Below are 20,795 nucleotides of genomic sequence, written 5' to 3'. Positions count from 1 at the left end.
AAAAAAGAATGATAGAAAAACTGGAAACAAAATTAAACACCGGCTCCATCTATTGCCCTCAATATAGCGAAGATATTATTTTAGCTCTCTTTCTTTTCTAAATTAAAAAAATATGCTGACAATGTCTCCCTGAATTGTAGATCTAATTTTTTTTCATTCCATTTTTTTTTCATTCTTTGTTGTGCAGGTTGTGCATTGTACCATCTTCAGTTGTCTGTTTCTTGCCTAAAATTTGATTAATTTAATTTAAAATAGAGGTATAGCTTAAAGGTTTTGCTTTTGCCAACTAAATCAAAAAGACAATTTTCTACACTCTCATTTGGATAACTCCCATTTAGAAGATACTGATTTTGCTTTCAATCCTTTAATAATGTTCTTAATAAATAAAATAAAATAAAATAAAAGCATGATTTGTGAGGAGGGCAGAGAGTAGGCTACTCAAGTAGCTACATGCTCTAAATATATTTCACACCCCAGTTGAGTCAGTAGCGGTATAGTTCTCCAAAAGCTCCAAACCCCCCGAACCAAAGAAGAAGAAGGAGGGCGGTAATCTTCATCATGAAGGAAAATGGCGATTCTTTTAAATTTGTTGTTGATCTTATCGGTTTTATTCGACTACGGTAAGACTGCATATCGTTCTTTCTGCCTGCTAACCAGTGTTGGGCAAGCTACTTGGAAAATGTAGTAAGCTAAGCTACAGTTACTCTACATACACTGAAGCTACCTCCTGGGAAATGTAGCAAGCTAAGCTACAGCAACTTGACAAAAGTAGTTTACTACATCTAAGCTAGCCTACTTTTTATTTATTTAATTTTATATTGAACCCACTCCATTCCAATCAATGCTATTTCAGTGATCAATAAATGTCAAGCATATAGACACACATTTTTTTAGTTATACAAAAACTGTCCGAAATCAATTCGGCAACAAAAACATGTGATCCATAATATTAACACAACCAGGGGCCTATTGCGCAAAACTAGGACAAGGTATTATATCTTGGTGATCTTGTCATTTTATGCAAAATTTAGTACACAGCTGTCATGTAAACATACCCTGAAGGCAAACTCATACCAAGAACGATAACGATAATGAAAGATAACTGTATTAGCGGATAAATTGAGCCAGGATTACCAAAATATCCCAGCTTCATCCCTTATCCTAGTATTGTGCAATAGGCCCCTGGTGTCGAGAGAGAGAGAGAGAGAGAGAGTGTGTGTGTGTGTGTATATGTGTTCATCTGTGTCTGATTTGCATAAACTGTGTGTTTGCATATGCTCAATTTAGACTTGGGCACTTTTGCAGGACAAACTGTAAGTTAATTTACAACTCAACTTGTACAAAAAAAAGTCCTGTCCAGAAAGTACAGTAGGAAAATAAATTAGACCTGCTCCAAACAGTACCAACATGGCAAAAAACAAAACAGTGTGTGTGTGTGTGTGTGTGTGTGTGTGTGTGTGTGTGTGTGTGTGTGTCTCCCACACACATGAAACAACTTTCATTCATTCATTCATATCAAGAGGTGGCCAGGCAGAAACAATAGATTTAAAAACGTTGCCGTTTCTCTTTTGTCACCGCGCGGACGATGCGCGTGCACTATGGAGCCAGAATGGTGACTTTAAAATGGTGGCATCACAAATAAAAGTTGTCATTGAAAACAAAAGCAGAGCTGAAAAAGGAAACATTGGCATTGAAACATTTGCATTAAAAACAGTTGTATTGGCATTGAAACAAGTATTGGCAATGAAAAAATAAAATAATTAAAATCTTACAATCTTATTTTTTTATTGTATTGGGATTTATTTGTATTTTTCAATGACAATCTTCAGATTTTTTCTTCATGTCACTCTTTTTCAGTGACAGATTTTTTTTACAATGTCAGTTTTTTTTCAATGTCACTGATTTTCAGTTTCAACTTTCTGTCACTGTTTTGGCGTGGAGAGGGGCGGGGTCTGAGGGGAGGGGTAAGTAGAGCGTAGTTTGCATATCATTTGCATATAGGTATACTGAAGCAGTAGGCCGAGCGTCACTTACTGGAACTCGTCGTCAGCTCTGAAGCCTGCCATTTATCTGCCATTTACATGTTTATTCACGTGCAACCTGGCCGGTTTGCTTAACTTTTAACGGCCGTTATGCTGTTTTTTTTCTCCCGACGTCGACTGGAACATGTAAATTACTAATATTAGCCCTGTGGTTACTGCAGGGTCAAATATAAACACTAGTCACCATGCATATGCACCGAATAAGGCTAAAAGTCCGGTTTGGCAAATACATTAATTAACGTTAGGTGTCTGTCGGTAGGCTATATTGTTGCTGCTAAGTAGCCTATGAGTACATCACAACAGTGGCTAAACAGTAACATAGCCTGTGACATTAACACTGACATGATAAACAGCAGGGCGTCGGCTGTGTAGCGTAAGTTACACTACTGACATCCCCACCTAGGGCCGCGAATGTGCTTTTATCTGTATTTAATGGTAGTTAAGTCTCCAGCCCTGTGATGTCTCCTTTCATTTTTCTTTAGGAGTTAGAGGCCAGTCTTATTGCTGCTGCACAAGACCTCATAAACGTGCTAACGCAAAACGTTCAGCAGTAACTGTTATCACACCAGCACAGCAGAATCTAGTGCCCTCACATGAGCACCATTAAATACAGATAGAAGCACATAACCCTTAGGAGTTATTGTGTAACTCTGCGTTTAAGCCGAACTAGCGGCTCTCCTGTGTGTGTGTGTGTGTGTGTGTGTGTGGTTGGGGATGTCAGTGTGTGTGTGTGGTTGGGGATGTCAGTAGTGTAACTTACACAGCCGACACCCTGATAATCATGTATGTGTTAATGTCACAGGCTATGTTACTGTTTAGCCACTGTTGTGATGTAGGCTACTCATACTACAGCAACAAGTATATAGCCTACCGACAGACACCTAACGTTAATTCGTTTTTTTGCCAAACCGGACTTTTAGCCTTATTCGGTGCATATGCATGGTGACCAGTGTTTATATTTGACCCTGCATTAACCACAGTTAAGTTAGCCAACACGGCTAATATTAGTAATTTACATGTTCCAGTCGACGTCGGGAGAAAAAAAACAGCATAACGGCCGTTAAAAGTTAAGCAAACCGGCCAGGTTGCACGTGAATACACATGTAAATGGCAGATAAAAAAAAGACTTACTTGCGGCTTGGAAGTTACCGGTAAACTGGACATTTGTCATGCCAGAGGCTTCAGAGCTGACCACGAGTTCCAGTAAGTGACGCTCGGCCTACTGCTTCAGTATACCTATATGCAAATGATATGCAAACTACGCTCTACTTACCCCTCCCCTCAGACCCCGCCCCTCTCCACGCCAAAACAGTGACAGAAAGTTGAAACTGAAAATCAGTGACATTGTAAAAAAAATCTGTCACTGAAAAAGAGTGACATGAAGAAAAAATCTGAAGATTGTCATTGAAAAATACAAATAAATCCCAATACAATAAAAAAATAAGATTGTAATATTTTAATAATTTTATTTTTTCAGTGCCAATACTTGTTTCAATGCCAATACAACTGTTTTTAATGCAAATGTTTCAATGCCAATGTTTCCTTTTTCAGTTCTGCTTTTGTTTTCAATGACAATTTTAATTTGTGATGCCAAATTTTAAAGTCACCATTCTGGCTCCATAGTGCAACAGCGAATTGACCGCTGGGAGAAAAAAAACGCCAACTAGATATTGCGAATGTGCACGCGCCTGTCCCGTCTTTGCGCGCTCACTGCCAAAGGAGTACTTTGAAAGGCTCGCGCGCGCATCAGTGCGCGTCTGCGCAAAGCAGAAAGAAATGTAGAAAGTGAAGTATATCCGTGTTCTGAACATTTGTGTTTCCAATTTGAGCTTGATCCTCAGAAATGCTTGGGAAAATGTAACGTTAGCTTGTGTGGACGCTACCGCACTACTTGATCAACAGAAGAGCTTCGCTACTGAAAAGCTATTTCATTGAGAAAACAGCGACGCTACCGCCACACTACTGAAAAATGTAGTTAAGCTAGTAGCGTCACTACTTGTAGCGACTGCCCAACACTGCTGCTAACGGCAAATCACGGCAGTTTCATTTTTCAGTTTTAATCGCCTTTCTAAACAATGAATGTGATCATTTTTCAAACTAAGCCAAGAGATTTGATGTTCAAAATTATCTAAAAGAAACATGGCCAACCCTGTACTCTGAATGAGTGGGACATGTCCACCACACCACTGAAACATCTTGCTGCACGGATGAACCTAACTAATAAAAACAAAACATCTCTGGTTAACTAGAAGAGCATCATTTCTTTCGTTTGTTAAATGAGAGAGGATCTGGCGCTCGTTGCCGTTTTGCAGTGGAGGCTCTCGTGGCTCATGCTCGTGCATACAGTTCACACCAGCGCAACAAAAACTGTCCCTGCTCTTGAAGTAAAACCACTATATTTGATATTTAAAGGGGGGGTGAAACACTCAGTTTCAGTCAGTGTCATGTCAATCTTGAGTACCTATAGAGTAGCATTGCATCCTGCATATCTCCGAAAAGTCTTTATTTTTTTTATAATTATATAAGAAAGATGCGCTGTTCCGAGTCTTTCCGAAAAAAGCCGAGCGGGTGGGGGCGTGTCGTGTGGGCGGAGCTAAATAATGACGTGTGCTCGCTGCTGCTATTGTGTTGAGTCGAGTGCGTCGTAAAGCTGTGTCATCCCTAACAGCGGGAAAAAAACTTTATTCAAAATAAAAATATGGCTTTTAATCAGATACAGCCATACATCTATGATCCGGAATCAGACCCAGAGGCTGCAGTTGAACAGGAGCAGCAGCAAAAACGACTAGAGCAGGACGTCTCTATGTGGTACAAGTTATACACTAACTATATAATATGCTTAGCGGCTTGTGTTATTTACATATTTATACTTGAATTATATCGTCGTATTTTTGTCTTTGAAGGTGTACATGTGGGAAGTGCAGTTGTGCACGTGTGTGTGTGTGTTTACGCGTGGTTTGTGTAGACAATTGTAACGTTAGTAAGCGGACTGGTTTTGCACGGCAGGCTAAGTTAGTGTTTACATAGAAAGACACGGAATAGTAGCGCATTTGAATGAAGAAGCGTGCTTATTTAGTTCAACATATTTCCCCCCTCTTTGTGTATTGTTGTTTGGAGTGCTTTTACAATACACAAACATAAAGTTACACATATAGTGGCCAGCTAAACACAGACATTTGAAGCAGTCTTACTCACCGCCTGCGGTTCTACCGTTGGGACCTTTATCGTTGGGACTGCTCCATCCTTCAGCATTAGGCGATTGGGAAAATCCGGCGTCGAGCTGGGCCTTGTTTATGAAACAGTCGGCACCGAAATGCAGCGAACAGATATAAACATTCGCGCAACTCAGTTGCTGATCCGGAAAAGCAAATTACATCCACTGTTGCCTTACCGCGGGGTTTTTGGGGAATCTGTGCAGGACTGTCTTGGTCTGGCAACCAAAAACGCACTTTTTTGGTGACATTGTTAATTGTGCACATCACCTGTGCAGCGCAGCCTACGAGCCAGCGCTTTGATGGGCGTAGCCTGTTGCTTTCACTCTCTCCCTCGCTCTCTCTCTCTCTCTCACGCGCTTCCGGTAGAATTGTCCGTAAGGCCCATACAAGGAAATTCCGCCCCATTAACGTCAAAGGGGACGCATGATCTCAAAAAACTTGCCGAAACTTATGACTAACCGGAAGTAGTATTTTTGACAAAGAAATACTCCCATCAAACGTCCACCTTAACTTTTGAAACTTTGTCCATGTTTAGTATGGGATTCCAAGTCTTTAACAGTGTAAAAAGATCAGTATGCATGAAACAGCATTTCACCCCCCCTTTAAGATAAATTATGATATTTATGATAATTATATATATATATATATATATATATATATATATATATATATATATATATATAATGATATAATGATATAATGATAGTTGTTTTTGTACGTATTTTACATCTGATATAGGCAAGGCAAGTTTATTTATAGCACATTTCATACACAATGGCAATTCAAAGTGCTTTACATATAAATGAATTCAAATAGTGAAAACATAAGAAAAAGAATGCCATGTGTATTAGCAATGCTATATATAATATTTGTAATTTGATTTGTAATTAAATTTGTAATAGAAGCTGGATAAATTAATGCACAGGTTTCCAGACTGAGCTGCAGGGCGAAATCAAATCGCCGCTGATCGGGCTGGCTTTACCCAGTCTAGTTTTGCTAGACTGTTCGATTATGAATCCAGTGTTCGATTATGTGTTCGATTATGAATCCAGACATATTTCTCTACTCACAACCTTACTGATCTGGAGAAAAAACATTTTCACTGCACTTACCTGTTGTTTATTTTTGTGTGGCTCATAATAACGTTCATTTCTTTTTCAGATATATTAGATGCTGATTATGTCGGCATGTCAGTGATGGAGGGAGATTCATTCACTCTACACACTTATGCTCGCACTAGCGAACAAGAGGATATTAAATGGTATTTTAATGACATTAGAATTGCTGAAATCAGTGGAGATCTCAGTGATGCCTGTACAGATGTTCAGTGTGAAGATGGAGATGAGAGATTCAGAGACAGACTGAAGCTGGATCATCAGACTGGATCTCTGACCGTCATGAACACCAGAATCACAGACTCTGGACTCTATGAGCTAAAACTCATCAGCATCAGCAGCATCAGTGAGAAGATCTTCAATGTTACTGTTCATGGTGAGTCAGTTAATGAATGTTTAAAAGCTCAATAGGTTTAAATTACAGATTTTTACAGCCTTTTAACATTCAATAACATTATTGTCATGTTCTTCTCTCTTATGCCTTGTTTAACCTGATATTAAGATGCATTTTAGTCGATCGGAACACAAGTAGACGAGGGAGACACATTCCCATTAACACTGCTGTTTTAATCCATCTCTTTTGTACACTTTCAACCACTTCTGTCCTGATTTATTCGAGGGGTGAGTTTATGTGCGGGTGAGTAAATGTGGTGTTTTTTTTAGATCTTTCAGTCTAATAGACAAAATAAACTGTGTTTTTTTTTTTTTTTTTTTTGCAATTTACATATGAATGTGCCTGGAGATGACAGAAAAACACACAGTGAGAATCAGCTTCCTTTTCCTTTTCTGATGCCGCAAGACCAGCCGGACGCTGTGAGTGTGTGTCATGAATCAGGAATGGTTAACATTGTGCTTGTTCATCTTCAAATCAAACTTTGGTCTTCAGCTGACAAACTTTAAAACCCTTCTGGCTAGTGAGCTTCCCATAATGTTTAAAGGGTTACTTCAGCGATTAGCATATGGCTTTGTATCAGTAGAAACCCCGGAGTATATTTAAATGATTGTGACAGTGCGGCCAGCAGAGCAAAGTAAGTCTTTTAACTTCTCAAACTAATAGAGATTGCCAAGACATGTGACCAACTGGGCGACAACGTCATTAGAACGTAAAGAATTATGGGTATGTTTGGCCATTTTACATTGTCTGACATAGCAGACTAGTGTTCATGAAAATAATTAAAAATGAAAGCTGCAAGCAGCATTTAGCGGGGTTCAAGCATTTAAGGCCTTTAAACAGTTAAGATCTTTTTTTATATAAGTAATTTTGGATAATTATTGACCTGTCAGAATGAGCAGATCTAACAAATCTTTTGAACATTATATGATAATAGAATCAAAAGACCATTTACAACCAATACAGGAAATTTACTAGCCTGACAAGCCAGACCCACATCAAGATGTTTGGTCTGGAAACTCACCATTGACAGCTCAATCCGAGGGGCGGGATAAACGGTTGTCTTTCAAACTCCCTCTGCACGCGATAGGATAGCGCTACAACCAACCAGAGCAACGAAGGTGAAACAGAGCTTGTTGATACATTAAACATTTGCCGTATCCGGTCGGCTAAACCCCGAACACATCTTCCCTTTTTAAGAATGACTTCAGTGCCGTTCTTTGTTCTTTTCTCAGAGAAAAGCTTAACTCCAAGTCTTCCAGAGTCGCGGTCAAAGCTGATTCGAAAGACCGCAGTTTGCCAGTTTCTGTGTTTACTAGTAGCACGCAAAAGCAACTCGGCCGTCGTAAATATGGCCCTGCCCACCGACTCTATACACGATGTGATTGGCCCGACAAGAGTTTGGCGATTACAGCTCAGAAAGGTATTGAGAGTTGCTAGACGACACTCGCGGGCAGATTAGATTTGTTGCCGCTAGGGTGCGTCTAGATTTCTAGGCTACTCAAACCCACCATAATGCAGGAAGTCACATCTACGAAATAGGGGTTGATCGACTTACGTTTTTTTAAAGTCGACGTTTATGTGATGAAAGTCGAGTCAACGTTGACTAGTCGCTGATGACGTCATTAATAAACAAATAAGCCTGAAACTTGTGTCTTCTTGTGCCCAGGACAGCTATGGCATGTGACACCGCACTGCCCATAAGGCCATCAGTTCTTTTTGTCTTATGGTCGCTATATCTCTCACAGATTTCTGCTCGTTCTGAATAAGATACAGATAAAGTAGCACAATAAAGATTATGTATATGAATGCATTAGTGAGTGATTGCGTGTGAATTAATTCTACCTGGCAGCGTCTCTCTACTAATAGTGAAGCTGTGAGCTTTAGTTATCAAGAAATATATGCTAAATCTTCTCAGTTTCTAAGCTATTTTATTGATAAATCACAGAACAGTGTTGTTGATAATAAATTTCTGCGCTCCTGAATGGTTGTGTGTGAGGCTATGTGTGTGCGTTTCAATGCAGCACGCATTAGTTTAGCGCGATGATTAACTTACGTGTACAATAAGTGTGCATTCTCCTGATCAAATTTGAGCATCCAGATGGTATAATCAAACATTTCATGTGGAGATCTTTTAGAGTATGCATTTATTTGTAATTTTTAACTGTTGAAAGCAGAGCCTGCGTGTCAGGAAATTGTTTATCCTATTGCGCCCTCTACAGGCCAGCGACTAGTCGACGTCAAGCTTAAAGCATCATGACAGAGCATTAAGGTCGACTCGTTGATTATTCGACTAGTCGGTGCAACCCCTACTACGAAATAAAAAAAATCCTAGTGGAGAATCCCCAGACCCCCGCTTAAAAAACCGTGACCAAAAACTGAGCCCATACATATGTGTACCAAGTTTGGTGAGGATATCTCATTTATTTTTTGAGTTATAGCTTTATTAATAAAATAGGCTCCGCCTTGAACATCTATTTTGAAGCCCCTTTGTAAAATTGAATCTATTTTTTTTTTTTTTCAATGATTATTGATAATCTGACTCCAGAGAACATTTCTGCACTGGTTTGGTTTCGATCGGTCAAAAAACCAGGGAAAAGTAGGTTTTTCAAAAAACCTAAAATATCTCAAAATTGGCACCTGAAGAGCAAGCCAATCCGAGGCATGCGTCTTGTCCCTCTTGAGCCAAGGATGCCAATGATATAAGGCACTTGAGGCTACCGCCAACGGTCTGGGAGTTATGAGCAGTTTCGCGCAATTGATCGCTATAGCGCCACCTATGGGCCATATGGCTCATAATTTGATAACCTCTCCTCGATTTTTGTACTACCTATTGGCCAAGTTTCAGGTCTCTAGCCCTTATGGTTTGGTCTGCACTAAAAACCGGCACAAATACAATAGGTTTTCAAGCACTTCGTGCTTGAACCCCTAATTATGTAGAAATATTCCTCCATGGAAATAGGAAGTCTGGCGCCCGTTGTGCCGCAGATTCCCAAAATGCTTTGCATTTACCACTGTGAATACGTCATTGTGATGACACGTTAGCGATCTCTATAGAGTGCCGAAGTCATGACGTCACTTTGTAGGCCAAAACGCGGAAGTGAGTTAGCATTTTAGCACTTCCGTTTCCCTTGCTCTAAAGTCTACGGGTTTTTTGAATGGGTTTTTGCTAAATTGCCTGAAATAAGGTCTGTGGTTAACAAAGCCTCTAAATATTTTCACGTTTTGATCTATGACATAAAACACACTAGTTCTAACCTGCTTGTGATTTTTTTGAAAAATTGTATTGTGTCTTAAAAACGGAGGTTGCTAACAAGTTGCTAAAAGGGACTACATCCTTTGGACGGGACTTTAGACGTCATCGTGACAAACAGGAAATCTCACCAGCCAGTGTTTCATTCACTTTTGAATTCTGTAAGTAAATGTTTAATAAAAAGTAGAAATGTGATTTTTATTTTATTTGGTGCTTTCCAGAATGAGAAAAGACATGTATTTTTTTCTCATGGGGATGAAAGACAACAATTCCCAGAATGCTTCGCTGCCCTACAAGGCCACTCCCAAAGCCACTCCTGAATTGATAGTTGCATCATGGGAGGAATTTTTCCAGAAATAAAATGCATAAATCTCTCGTCTCAGGGGGATATGAGGGGGGGAAGCACAATCATTTGAATACACTCCAGGGTTTCTACTGATACAAAGCCATATGCTAATCGCTGAAGTAACCCTTTAAACATTAGGTCTGTAGGCGGAGAGTAGACAGTCTTTTGTGGCTGTTTGAACATATTCAACCACATCTGTGTTTACACTACAAAAGCAATCCGATCTAATGTGTTTTCAACTACCTCTGGAAGTGGTCGAATGTGGACAGGCTCAAAACATTTTAAACCCCGTTTACATCTGTATTTAGCATTGTCCGCTTGTGATCTGACCAAAACGCATCTTAATACCAGGTGTAAACTTGGCTTATTATATCCAAATGTGTGCAAATCAAATAAATGTTCCTTTTTAAGGAGCATGAGAAATTGTTCTCAAATCCACACTGCTTTCACATTTTTTGTTTTCAAAAAGCTTCAAGCAGCTGTTGGTTTGTGTTTCAGGTGTTACTGCTACAGAACAAGATAAGAAATCACTGAACGAGGGAGAATCTGTCACTTTAGATCCTGGTGTAGCAAGACTCCCTAATAAGTTAATGAAGTGGTATTATAAAGACATTCTCATCGCTGAAATCACTGGAGATCAGAGTCGGATCTGTGAAGATGATCAGTGTAAAGAGAGATTCAGAGACAGACTGAAGCTGGATCATCAGACTGGATTTCTGACCATCATGAACACCAGACACACAGACTCTGGAGAATATCAAGTGAAGGTGACCAACCTCAAAACGCGTCGCATTGACAGCGCTATCAGCGTGAAGCGATTTGGAGTTACTGTTAGTGAGTATAATTTCGTTCCCATGAGCTATAATATAGCTCTTTTTTTTACCCACTCAGTATTAAGATAAGAATAAGATTATCTCTATCACCTTCACATGCACATCAAGTACACATCGACTTCACACTGCATGGTTTTCAAAGTCATCAGATCACAGTTCTTTTCACACTGACTATCAGTCGCTGTTGTGTTCACCTTGCACGATGGATCGGCGACAGGTTTCACACTGCATGAGTTTACAATAGGAAGAATCACCAACAACTCTGTAACACAAGAAGTAATGAGGAAATAACGCAAGATCATGAACATGTTAGAAATTGCTGAAAAATCCTGCAAACCGCTGCCCTGTATCTTGCCCTCTCATAGAGACAGAGCGACACGCGTCATAATCTGAAAGCCACACCGTCTCTATTGACTTTCTATTGCGGGAAGCGGCCTCCTTGTCATTTCTGAATTATTACAAAAAAACTAACAATGTCTAAAAGCTTATATGTGGCAAGGTGTACAGAAAACAAGCTAAAAAGCCAGAAGTCTTATAAGCTGTTGAGCCAAAAAACGAACATTTAAAGACATGTAAAGACACAATTGGATACAGGCACTTGAGTCAGAGCGCGACTTATGACACTGAGAACTACGCCCACTGGAGGGGATTATAATCAGCGACAGGAAATATAATCTATAAAACTGACATTTGGATATTTGACAACATGTTTACTGCACACGTAGACATACTGAGTGTCAGGATCCCAAAATTGACCCATTCTTCCCGCTGAAGCTTCACGTCTTATTGCCTGTATCCACTTTTGTCTCCTTAAACGCTCGTTTTTTGGGATTGACAGCTTAGTTATGTGTTTTTTAGCTTGTTTGTGTACACCTTGTCACATATCAGCTTTAAGACAAAAGACCCTCGACCGCTTCACGCAATGCAAAGTCAATGGAGAGCGTTGGATTGTTTTTCCCCCTGGTGTGGGTGTGGCCTAAATACACTCCGTCTCTATTGGCTGTTAGTCATCGCCTTCACCCTTAAAAATAAATGTGCCCGAAAGAACCAAAAATGGGTTTTCACAGTGATGCCAGATTAAGCATTTTTGGTTCCCCAAAGAACCGTTTTGTGAAAGATTCTTTAAAGAACCTTTTTTTTGTACCATTTAGTCTAAAGAACCTTTTTGCTCTACAAAGAACCTTTTGTGCAATGGAAAGGTTCTTTGGATATTAAAGGTTCTTCATGGAACCGTACACCCTCCCAAAGAACCATTTAAGAAGCTGTATTTTTAAGAGTGTATGTCAGTCAGAACACATTTCACACTGCATGATTGTCACTCGCGTGAACGAGCACCGATTTTCCTCCGATTTTAGCCATTTGTCTGTGATTTTGCAAAAACTGGCGAGTCAAAATTGGGCAGTGTGAACTCGCCGTCACACACAATGCCACAACAAACACATGATGTTAACAGGTTTGAAGTTATTAACATGAATAATTCATAAAATGAGTTACATGCACAGTGCTGTGATGTTGTTTTACATTTTAGATGCTGCCATTTATTAGCTAACTTAATGTCAAACTATTGCTGACCAAAGTAAATATCGAAATGATATTGTTGAAGTTGATATCAGTCGCTCTCTAGTAATATTGTCTGTCTGTCTTCAGCTGTTCCAGGTTCAGGTCTGTCTTCAGGCGCTGTAGCAGGAATAGTCATTGGTGTTTTGGTGCCTGTCGCTGCGGCTGCTGCTGCTGTTGGTTTTATTTACTACCGCAAGAGTCAAGGTGAGTATTACATACAGCTGATTTAACAAGACGGAGATTGTAAAGAACATTTGAAACATGCGAAAATATGTATTTTTATTCTGATTAACCAAAGTGATCTGTGTTTAATTGAGTTTGTTATTATTGTTCACACAGGCAGCGAGATCCAGGGTAATGAGCCGGTAAGCTACAAAAGCCTCATTTGGACTTGTCAGTTCAAATACCTTTTTGTGCATTTCCAATTTTTTGTGGTTCAACGGATCTCAAAACTCACAGTTTGGATCATATGACGGTTTTTAGTCACGGGTCTGATCATTTTTCAGATCAGTAAGAAAAATGATTTGGGGTTGGGGGATTAACTTTGCTTACCACAGCTAAAACCACTAGCTCGGCCTTTCTCAAAGTGGGTGCCGCGGCACACTGGGGTGCCCCCTGACTGTCAGGGGTGCCGCCAACAAATTACGTAAGCTAAAAAAAAAAAAAAATCTGAAATTTCATATATAAAATATATTTGAATTGATATAAATACATTCTTCTTCTTTTTAACCCTTTCGCACGTACGATCACACATTCACACGTGATTAGAACGGTCATGTGGTCAAATGTAAATTCAAATGTGCTTTCGCGTTGGCTTGCACTGAGCCAGAGACAGGCGCGCTCAGATCTGTCATATATCACAACTTTTCAGTGTTTTCAGCCACATTATGTTTATTTTAGGTTTCATACATATACGTACTAAAAAACAATACATTTAGAGTTTGTAAAATACACAATGAGGAAAAATGAAGAGGCGATAATAATCCTTTCCATTATAAGTTAATTAGTTTTATTCATATCAGATACACATTGTGTAAATAACTTTAAAGTTTACTCTATTCTTCTCCCAGTTCACCTGCCACTTACTTTTATGTATTTTGGGAGAAGGGGATGAATTCACGTCTTGTAAATCCAACAGATCTGATTTTCTGAACTGCGCCTGCGGCGGCGATGGCGGCGCCCATCGTGCATACAGCTCAACTAACACGATCGTTATAAAGGTGTTTAAACGACAAAACACTTCCACTTGTATATATTTGACAATCGGAATATCAGATATTTCAGGCCATATCTAACAAATTTGTGAATATTTTGAATAAAAAAGGAAAAAATAACATAAAAGCAGATCATCATTCATTCAGCTCTGTTGTTGCTGCGGTGTGTCACGTGACAAGCAATGACGCGTCACCATGGAAACCATAAAGCGACACATTAAAAACGGTCACTTTGAAAAACTCACGCTGGGGGGTCAGCCAGAATGTTTTAAATTTACGTGTGAAAGGGTCAAACATATGAGTGGATTAATAAAATTGTAAATTAATTATATATATATATATATATATATATATAAAATTAACAATAAAAATCCGTCTCACATCAGTAACTGTCATGACGTCCTCACCGGGGTCACGTGACTGTGCAGTTGGCTACATTGTTTTATAATTTAACCGTGAAAATACATTTGATTTCACAAAGAGCAAGAAACAAGCCACAGCAGCGTGGATCGTTTTTTAAAAAGAAAAGCCCTACAAGAACCAGACAGTTTTTACTGTGAAATGGAGTATTATGCTCTGTTCATTACTGTCCGGTCTAAATAAACAGTACATTTGCATTTAAATTTGTGTTATGCAGTGTTTTTAAATTATATTTTAAACTTAAAGGTACCCTGACTGAAAAAAGTTTGAGAAAGGCTGATCTAGCTAACTAATAAAGTTAAGTTAATATTAAAGGTAAGTGAACAGACGGTAAACAAAACAAATACATAGATTACAAGCATAGTTAAATACAAAAAAATAAAGTAAGGTCCAACTGTAGTTGTAACGATGAGTCAACAGAGTGGGGATCCAAATGCAATTTTATTGAGACAACAATCCACAATTGAAGTCTGGAGTAGAGGCAAGATCAACATACTTGTAGGTAGGGCTGGGCGATATGACGAAATATATCGTCTGGACGATAGAAAATGTCTATCGTTTTATATAAGGCTCTATCGCTTACGCCACGATAAGGCGTTTACGGCAGAATTTTACGTCAAGATGCACCTCACGCCACGGCATGCCCATGCACGCTGCAATACATAAACAAACATGGAGGAAGACGGTAGTAGACGCGGTTCAGACCAGGGTAATTCTCAGAGTAATTATGCCAGAATAGTGACATAAGCGCTCAAAACAAACTTCAGACACAGACGCTGCAACGGGCTTTTACGCGTGGCACACCATATAGCCATATATTGAAATATTTTAATGGCAGGTGTAGGGATGGCGAAAACTAAACATTTTCTTGACCGACCACCGAGCCTCATTAGCCGGTTGAAACCGGTTAACCGATTAGTTTAAAATATGCTGCGATATTTGAAATAACAGCCGCGAGCCGCGCTCCCTCTGTCTCTCTCTCGCTCTCTCACTCACACACACACGCGCTGCCGCCTCCCTTCCACTCACCACGTCACTTTTTTAAAATCCCCACAGCGGGAAACACGAGTCCCGCAAACGCGCCGGGGTCATTCTTACTATTCGGTGCCATTTCAGCTTGGTAACTTTCTATTAAAAAATGTTTAAATTTCCATGATTTTATAATTTTATCTGAAAATTGGCTTGTTACACTACAATAAAAATATATTGGTCCAGCTCAGGATATTATTGTTTAATAATTTTGACCAAATTCTTCACACATGCAAAGGCCAAATGTCCACCCTGTTACCGGACATTCTCATCTCAATTAATACATGTTTTAAATGCATAATTATTGTAATATTTATATATTCTAAGAGCTAAAATGTCCCTCACTCTACCCTGCAAATTGTTTAACAAAGTGTTCATAAACAAGCATTATCTTGAGAAAATAGTTTTTTTTTAAGGCACAATGGTAATTTCAACATATTTCTTTTAGAATAAAAATAAATTTCATTGGAATTTTGTCCCCATTTTAAATAATTTAATTGTGCCATTTAATTTTCTACAAGTAACCACCAAGATATGCATAACATTTGTTGAAATTATTTAATTAACATAAAAAAAACCAGAGGTAACAGGGTGGACAGAGGAGAAACCGGGTGGACAGGAGGTAACAGGGTGGACATCACGCCACTGAACAACAGGACATCACACCACAAATCAACTAATTAACCCTGCCATCTCCTGAAGAAGAAAGAAACATGAACAACATCAACCATTCAAAATTGTCTAATCTAAAAGAAAACAGTAAAAGTACCAGTTAACGTAACAGCATCTTACTGTTACTACACTCTTAAAAATAAAGGTTCTTAAATGGTTCTTTGGCAGGGTGTATGGTTCTATGAAGAACCTTTAATATCCAAAGAACCTTTCCATTGCACAAAAGGTTCTTTGTAGTGCAAAAAGGTTCTTTAGACTATAAAATGGTTAGAAAAAGATGGTTCTTTAAAGAACCTTTCACAAAATGGTTCTTTGGGGGAACCAAAAATAGTTCTCCTATGGCATCACTGTGAAAGCCCATGTTTGGTTCTTCCTGGCACCTTTATTTTTAAGGGTGCACTTACTGCAACATACTACTGAACAGACCAGCATCCCATGTGTTGTTCTAGGTAATTCCACACTGTCTTCTCAAGCCGGACGGACCTCTTAACAAATAAATTCCATATAAATTGATTATAATTACAAATAAATGCTATAAACACTTATTTATCTAGGTATTATGTCCACTCTGTTACAATATGTCCACCCTGTTACTGTGCAAAACAGTAACAGGGTGGACAGTAACAGGAGGGACATTTTATTCTAAAGTTAGCCACTGCTACTTACGTGATGAACAACAAGCTAGTGCGCAGTGATCACTGAGGAAGATTTTTAACATGTTTATTAACCATATTTTCAAAATTACAATCAATTATCAGTTTCCACTATAAATAAGCATAACAGGGTGGACATGTTATGCTTTACCACATCAATAAATCGTTCTAATACACTGAAAAAAAGAGTAAATTAAGGAGAGAGACTTGCTTTGATTCTTGTGGATAGTTTGCTGCCAAAAGTTATTTTACTTCCTGAGAGGCATGTGATTAGAGGAACAGTCAAGGGGTGTGTTCAGATCGATTTACCATCAGAGTAACAGGGGGGACATTCAGTTCAGGGACACAACATATTTTAAAGACTTTAAGCATTAAATATGTTTTAATAACAACAAATATATATTGGTGAGGAATATTATAAATAAGAATATACAACAATGTTGAAAAATGTGGAATTTGTTTGATTTTTATTACTTATATTTGTGGCTGAAGTTAGGCAAACTTACTTGGGGACATGGCAGTTTAGCATACTTGCACTAAAATCAAAGTAATTATTTTTAATTAATTAATCCTGGGTACATTTAATTGTGTTCTATGGTAAAGGGGGGTTAACTGTGTAAGATGACCCTTTAAATACAATTATTAGCCAATTTTTACTCAAAATATACCATATTATGTAATGGGGACTCAAATGGCACCGAATGCTAGGAATGACCCGCCGCAGAGGAGCTTGTTTGTAATCAGAGGACAAATGGCTCATTAGTTTCGAAATGGTTTGGGTACAAGGTGATCGCGTTGAAAATAAAGGCATTTGTCTAGCGTAAGAAGCTCATTTGTAACATTGCCGCGGCTCATTTAAGAAAATGACTCCGAAGAGACGCCGCTTTAGTTCGAGGTAGTGTAACAATAATAAAGAAAGACGATCAACACCTTATGTGTTTCCACTGAAATGAAGATGTAATATATTTCCAAATGTAAGCCCATCTTAAGCGAAATGCACACTTCATACTGTCGTCTGCTCTGGCTCTAACCTCGAGTGTTTACTTTTTGCAAACCTTGTGAGCGCGCGCGGCGCGCCAAATGTTTTTATTGGTTTATTAAGTACAAACAGGCGAGTTATGAAAAATTGAGTGCGAGGGATATGTTCAATCACACAAAAAGATTTTGGAATGAGACGGTCATCGGTTAACATCCCTAGGCAGGTGTTAACTTTACCAACAGTCTTGCTTTAAAAAAAGGTTCTAAATAAAATAAAAATGTAGTCCATACTACCTTTATTTGCTTTGTATATCATTTCAAACTGCATTTCCACATTGCAATTTTGTATAGACTATTCATAAACTGAATTAACAGAAAAATTGCTATAACGTTATGTATATCGTTATCGGGATATCAAATGAGCTATATCGGGATATGAAATTTTGGCCATATCGCCCAGCCCTACTTGTAGGCAGTCCAAACAAACAAACACAACAAGGCAGGGAACGTAGGCAAGAGAGCAGTTCAGAAACAGGCAGGTGATTAAAAACAAAGAGACATGAAACCATGATAGACCGTTCAGAATTGTAGTGGTTACACTTTACAAGACTTCGCAGTGAATGGCAGAGTGAACCAGGTTTATATAAGCTGTGTCTTATTTCAGAAGGCTGCGTCCTCCGGAGGTCGCATTTGAAGGGTGGATACGTCATAAGGCCGTCTTATTTCAAAAAATGAGTAGGACACTTCAAATGCGACCTTCTTTCACAGGATTTCGGAGTGTGCATGAGGTGTAGCCTTCGCGGCTGGAGATAACCCATAATTCTTTGCGTCGCCGTTAACAACCATCATATATATTTTTATATTATATGAAAAAACTGCACCACTGCCAGATATACATGCGAGCGTAGGTGTGGTGTTTAAAATGTAAGTTCAAGCTTGTTTTTATTTTTAAGCTGTATTACCTCAAACAGATAGTTGTGGTTAACAGGATTCAAACCCTTTAGTGCTTTTTAAACGTTTAGAACAGTACATTGCTGTCAAGACAAGAAACATTTCATAGTCATTTTCAATTTATAAATAATTTTCATTCATGTAAACTTGGCGTGAGAGCGCAACGAGACTGAATGTGTTGGCATAGCGACGTGACACTTCCTGCCTGTGTGTCCTACAAAGGACGTCTCGTTTAATTCTGATTGAGGACACTCCGTATACTGCATCCTACACAGGACGTGTCCTCCAGAGGACGCAGCCTTCGAAATTTAACGAAATGAGACACAGCTATAGACTGAGGTGATAAGACTAATGGCACACATGTGTAAACAATGATGGCTGATGAGTCAGGGCAAAGGATTATGGGGAATGAAGTCCGGAATGGGGATAAATATTGAGGTGAGCCCTCTGGTGGCGATCAGAGGGAGCCACAGAGGCCTGATTTGTGACAGTAGTATTCATTTTGGGTACAGATATATAATAAATATATGCAATATGATCACTGTATAAATCTTATATAGATTAATCTTTGTTAAAGCTGTGTTTTGTTGTTTTATTAATATTAATGACAGACACAGCAGCTATTTATAGGCAGCTGTCACTTTAAAGGGTTAGTTCACCCAAAAATGAAATTGATGTCGCTCCACACCCTTAAGACCTCCATTCATCTTCAGAACAGTTTAAGATATTTTATATTTAGTCCGACAGCGTATCTAAGTGTATGCACACTATACTGTCCATGTCCAGAAAGGGAATAAAAACATCCTCACAGTAGTCCATATGAGACATCAGTGGGTTAATTAGAATCTCTTGAAGCATCGAAAATACATTTTGGTCCAAAAATAACAAAAACTACGACTTTATTCAGCATCGTCTTCTCTTCCGCGTTTGTTTTCAAATCTCAAATAAAGATTCAAACGGTCATGAATCAGTGAATTGATTAATGATTCGGATCGCGTGTCAAACTGCTGAAATCACGTGACATTGGCGATCCGAATCATTGATTGATTCACTGATTCATGACCGTTTGAATCTTTATTTGAGATTTGAAAACAAACGCGGAAGAGAAGACAATGCTGAATAAAGTCGTAGTTTTTGGACCAAAATTTTCGATGCTTCAAGAGATTCTAACTAACTAACTGATGTCACATATGATATGGACTACTTTGAGGATGTTTTTATTCCCTTTCTGGACATGGACAGTATAGTGTGCATACACTTAGATACGCTGTCCGACTAAATATAAAATATCTTAAACTGCCTGAAGATGAACGGAGGTCTTACAGTAGTGGAACGAAATTAGGGTGAGTCATTAATGACATCAATAAAATTTTTGGGTGAACTAACCCTTTAACTCTTTCACCATGCTGGATGTAGTGTGATGACATCACCGTTTCACAAAATATACGGATTGGCTGTACGTAAAATTGTCGTTTTCAGATTTATCCACTCTGTGACCCGGTTTCAGAAAATATCGGATTCATGCTTCAAAAACGCCGGATCCGTGTGGACGAAACGCTGATACGGTACAAAATGTATACGTATACAGCTAAACGCGTCTCTATGTCGACGGGGCCTTACTCTCAGGCTACCTATGTACTTATTAGACCCACACTCCACACAGTATCAAACAATGGAATTACAACAGACATTTAATCACTCTTTCACAATGTGTTTAATATTGAGAAGGAAACACTCAAAGAAACACACAATTCTTTAAGTTTGTGTTTGTGTGTGTCTGTCTGTTCTTCTCTTTTACATCTGTGATTCTGTATATGCTCTTACAGGTGAATCAGGAGGATCCGGATTTGTAGCTGAAAGTGACCAAGACAACAAACAACTAACTCAGGCAGAAGGTGCTGAAAACACAAAAACTGTAATTAACAGAACTAACAAACAGAACTGTGACATAGAGAAGAGGAGGCGTGAAGGATGAAGAGATGGTGAAACAGACAGAAGATACAGGAGGTGGATGGCTGACCGGGAGGAGGCAGAAATAAAGAGTCCAGGGTGCTGCTGAAGGCTGATCAATCCAACGCCTGGCAAGGGAAAGGCAGATGGTATCCAAGTACCCAGACAGGGCT

The 20,795-nt window shown here is 38.9% G+C and overlaps 1 protein-coding gene across 1 annotated transcript; it reads left to right on the top strand.

Moving 5' to 3' along the window:
• The first annotated feature begins 499 nt into the window (after positions 1-499).
• LOC137040077 (carcinoembryonic antigen-related cell adhesion molecule 1-like) lies at positions 500-20,531 on the top strand. Its single transcript, XM_067415492.1, has 6 exons — positions 500-620; positions 6,419-6,748; positions 10,861-11,196; positions 12,843-12,959; positions 13,095-13,120; positions 20,499-20,531. Exons 1-6 carry the CDS (start codon positions 569-571, stop codon positions 20,523-20,525), a joined length of 888 nt encoding a protein of 295 aa, XP_067271593.1. The 5' UTR covers positions 500-568; the 3' UTR covers positions 20,526-20,531.
• Positions 20,532-20,795: the final 264 nt, after the last annotated feature.

The sequence above is a fragment of the Pseudorasbora parva genome, chromosome 14 (assembly GCF_024679245.1).
Source record: "Pseudorasbora parva isolate DD20220531a chromosome 14, ASM2467924v1, whole genome shotgun sequence".
NCBI lineage: Eukaryota > Metazoa > Chordata > Actinopteri > Cypriniformes > Gobionidae > Pseudorasbora > Pseudorasbora parva.
This window is presented reverse-complemented; position numbering and strand designations above follow the sequence as displayed.

What these genes read in the sequence shown, in the direction of transcription:
- LOC137040077 (XM_067415492.1), top strand. Translation starts at nt 569, where the DNA reads ATGGCGATTCTTTTAAATTTGTTGTTGATCTTATCGGTTTTATTCGAC. An exon ending in CTTCAATGTTACTGTTCATG is followed by an intron (nt 6,749 to 10,860) that starts GTGAGTCAGTTA and finishes TTTGTGTTTCAG; the next exon opens with GTGTTACTGCTACAGAACAA. An exon ending in AGATCCAGGGTAATGAGCCG is followed by an intron (nt 13,121 to 20,498) that starts GTAAGCTACAAA and finishes ATGCTCTTACAG; the next exon opens with GTGAATCAGGAGGATCCGGA.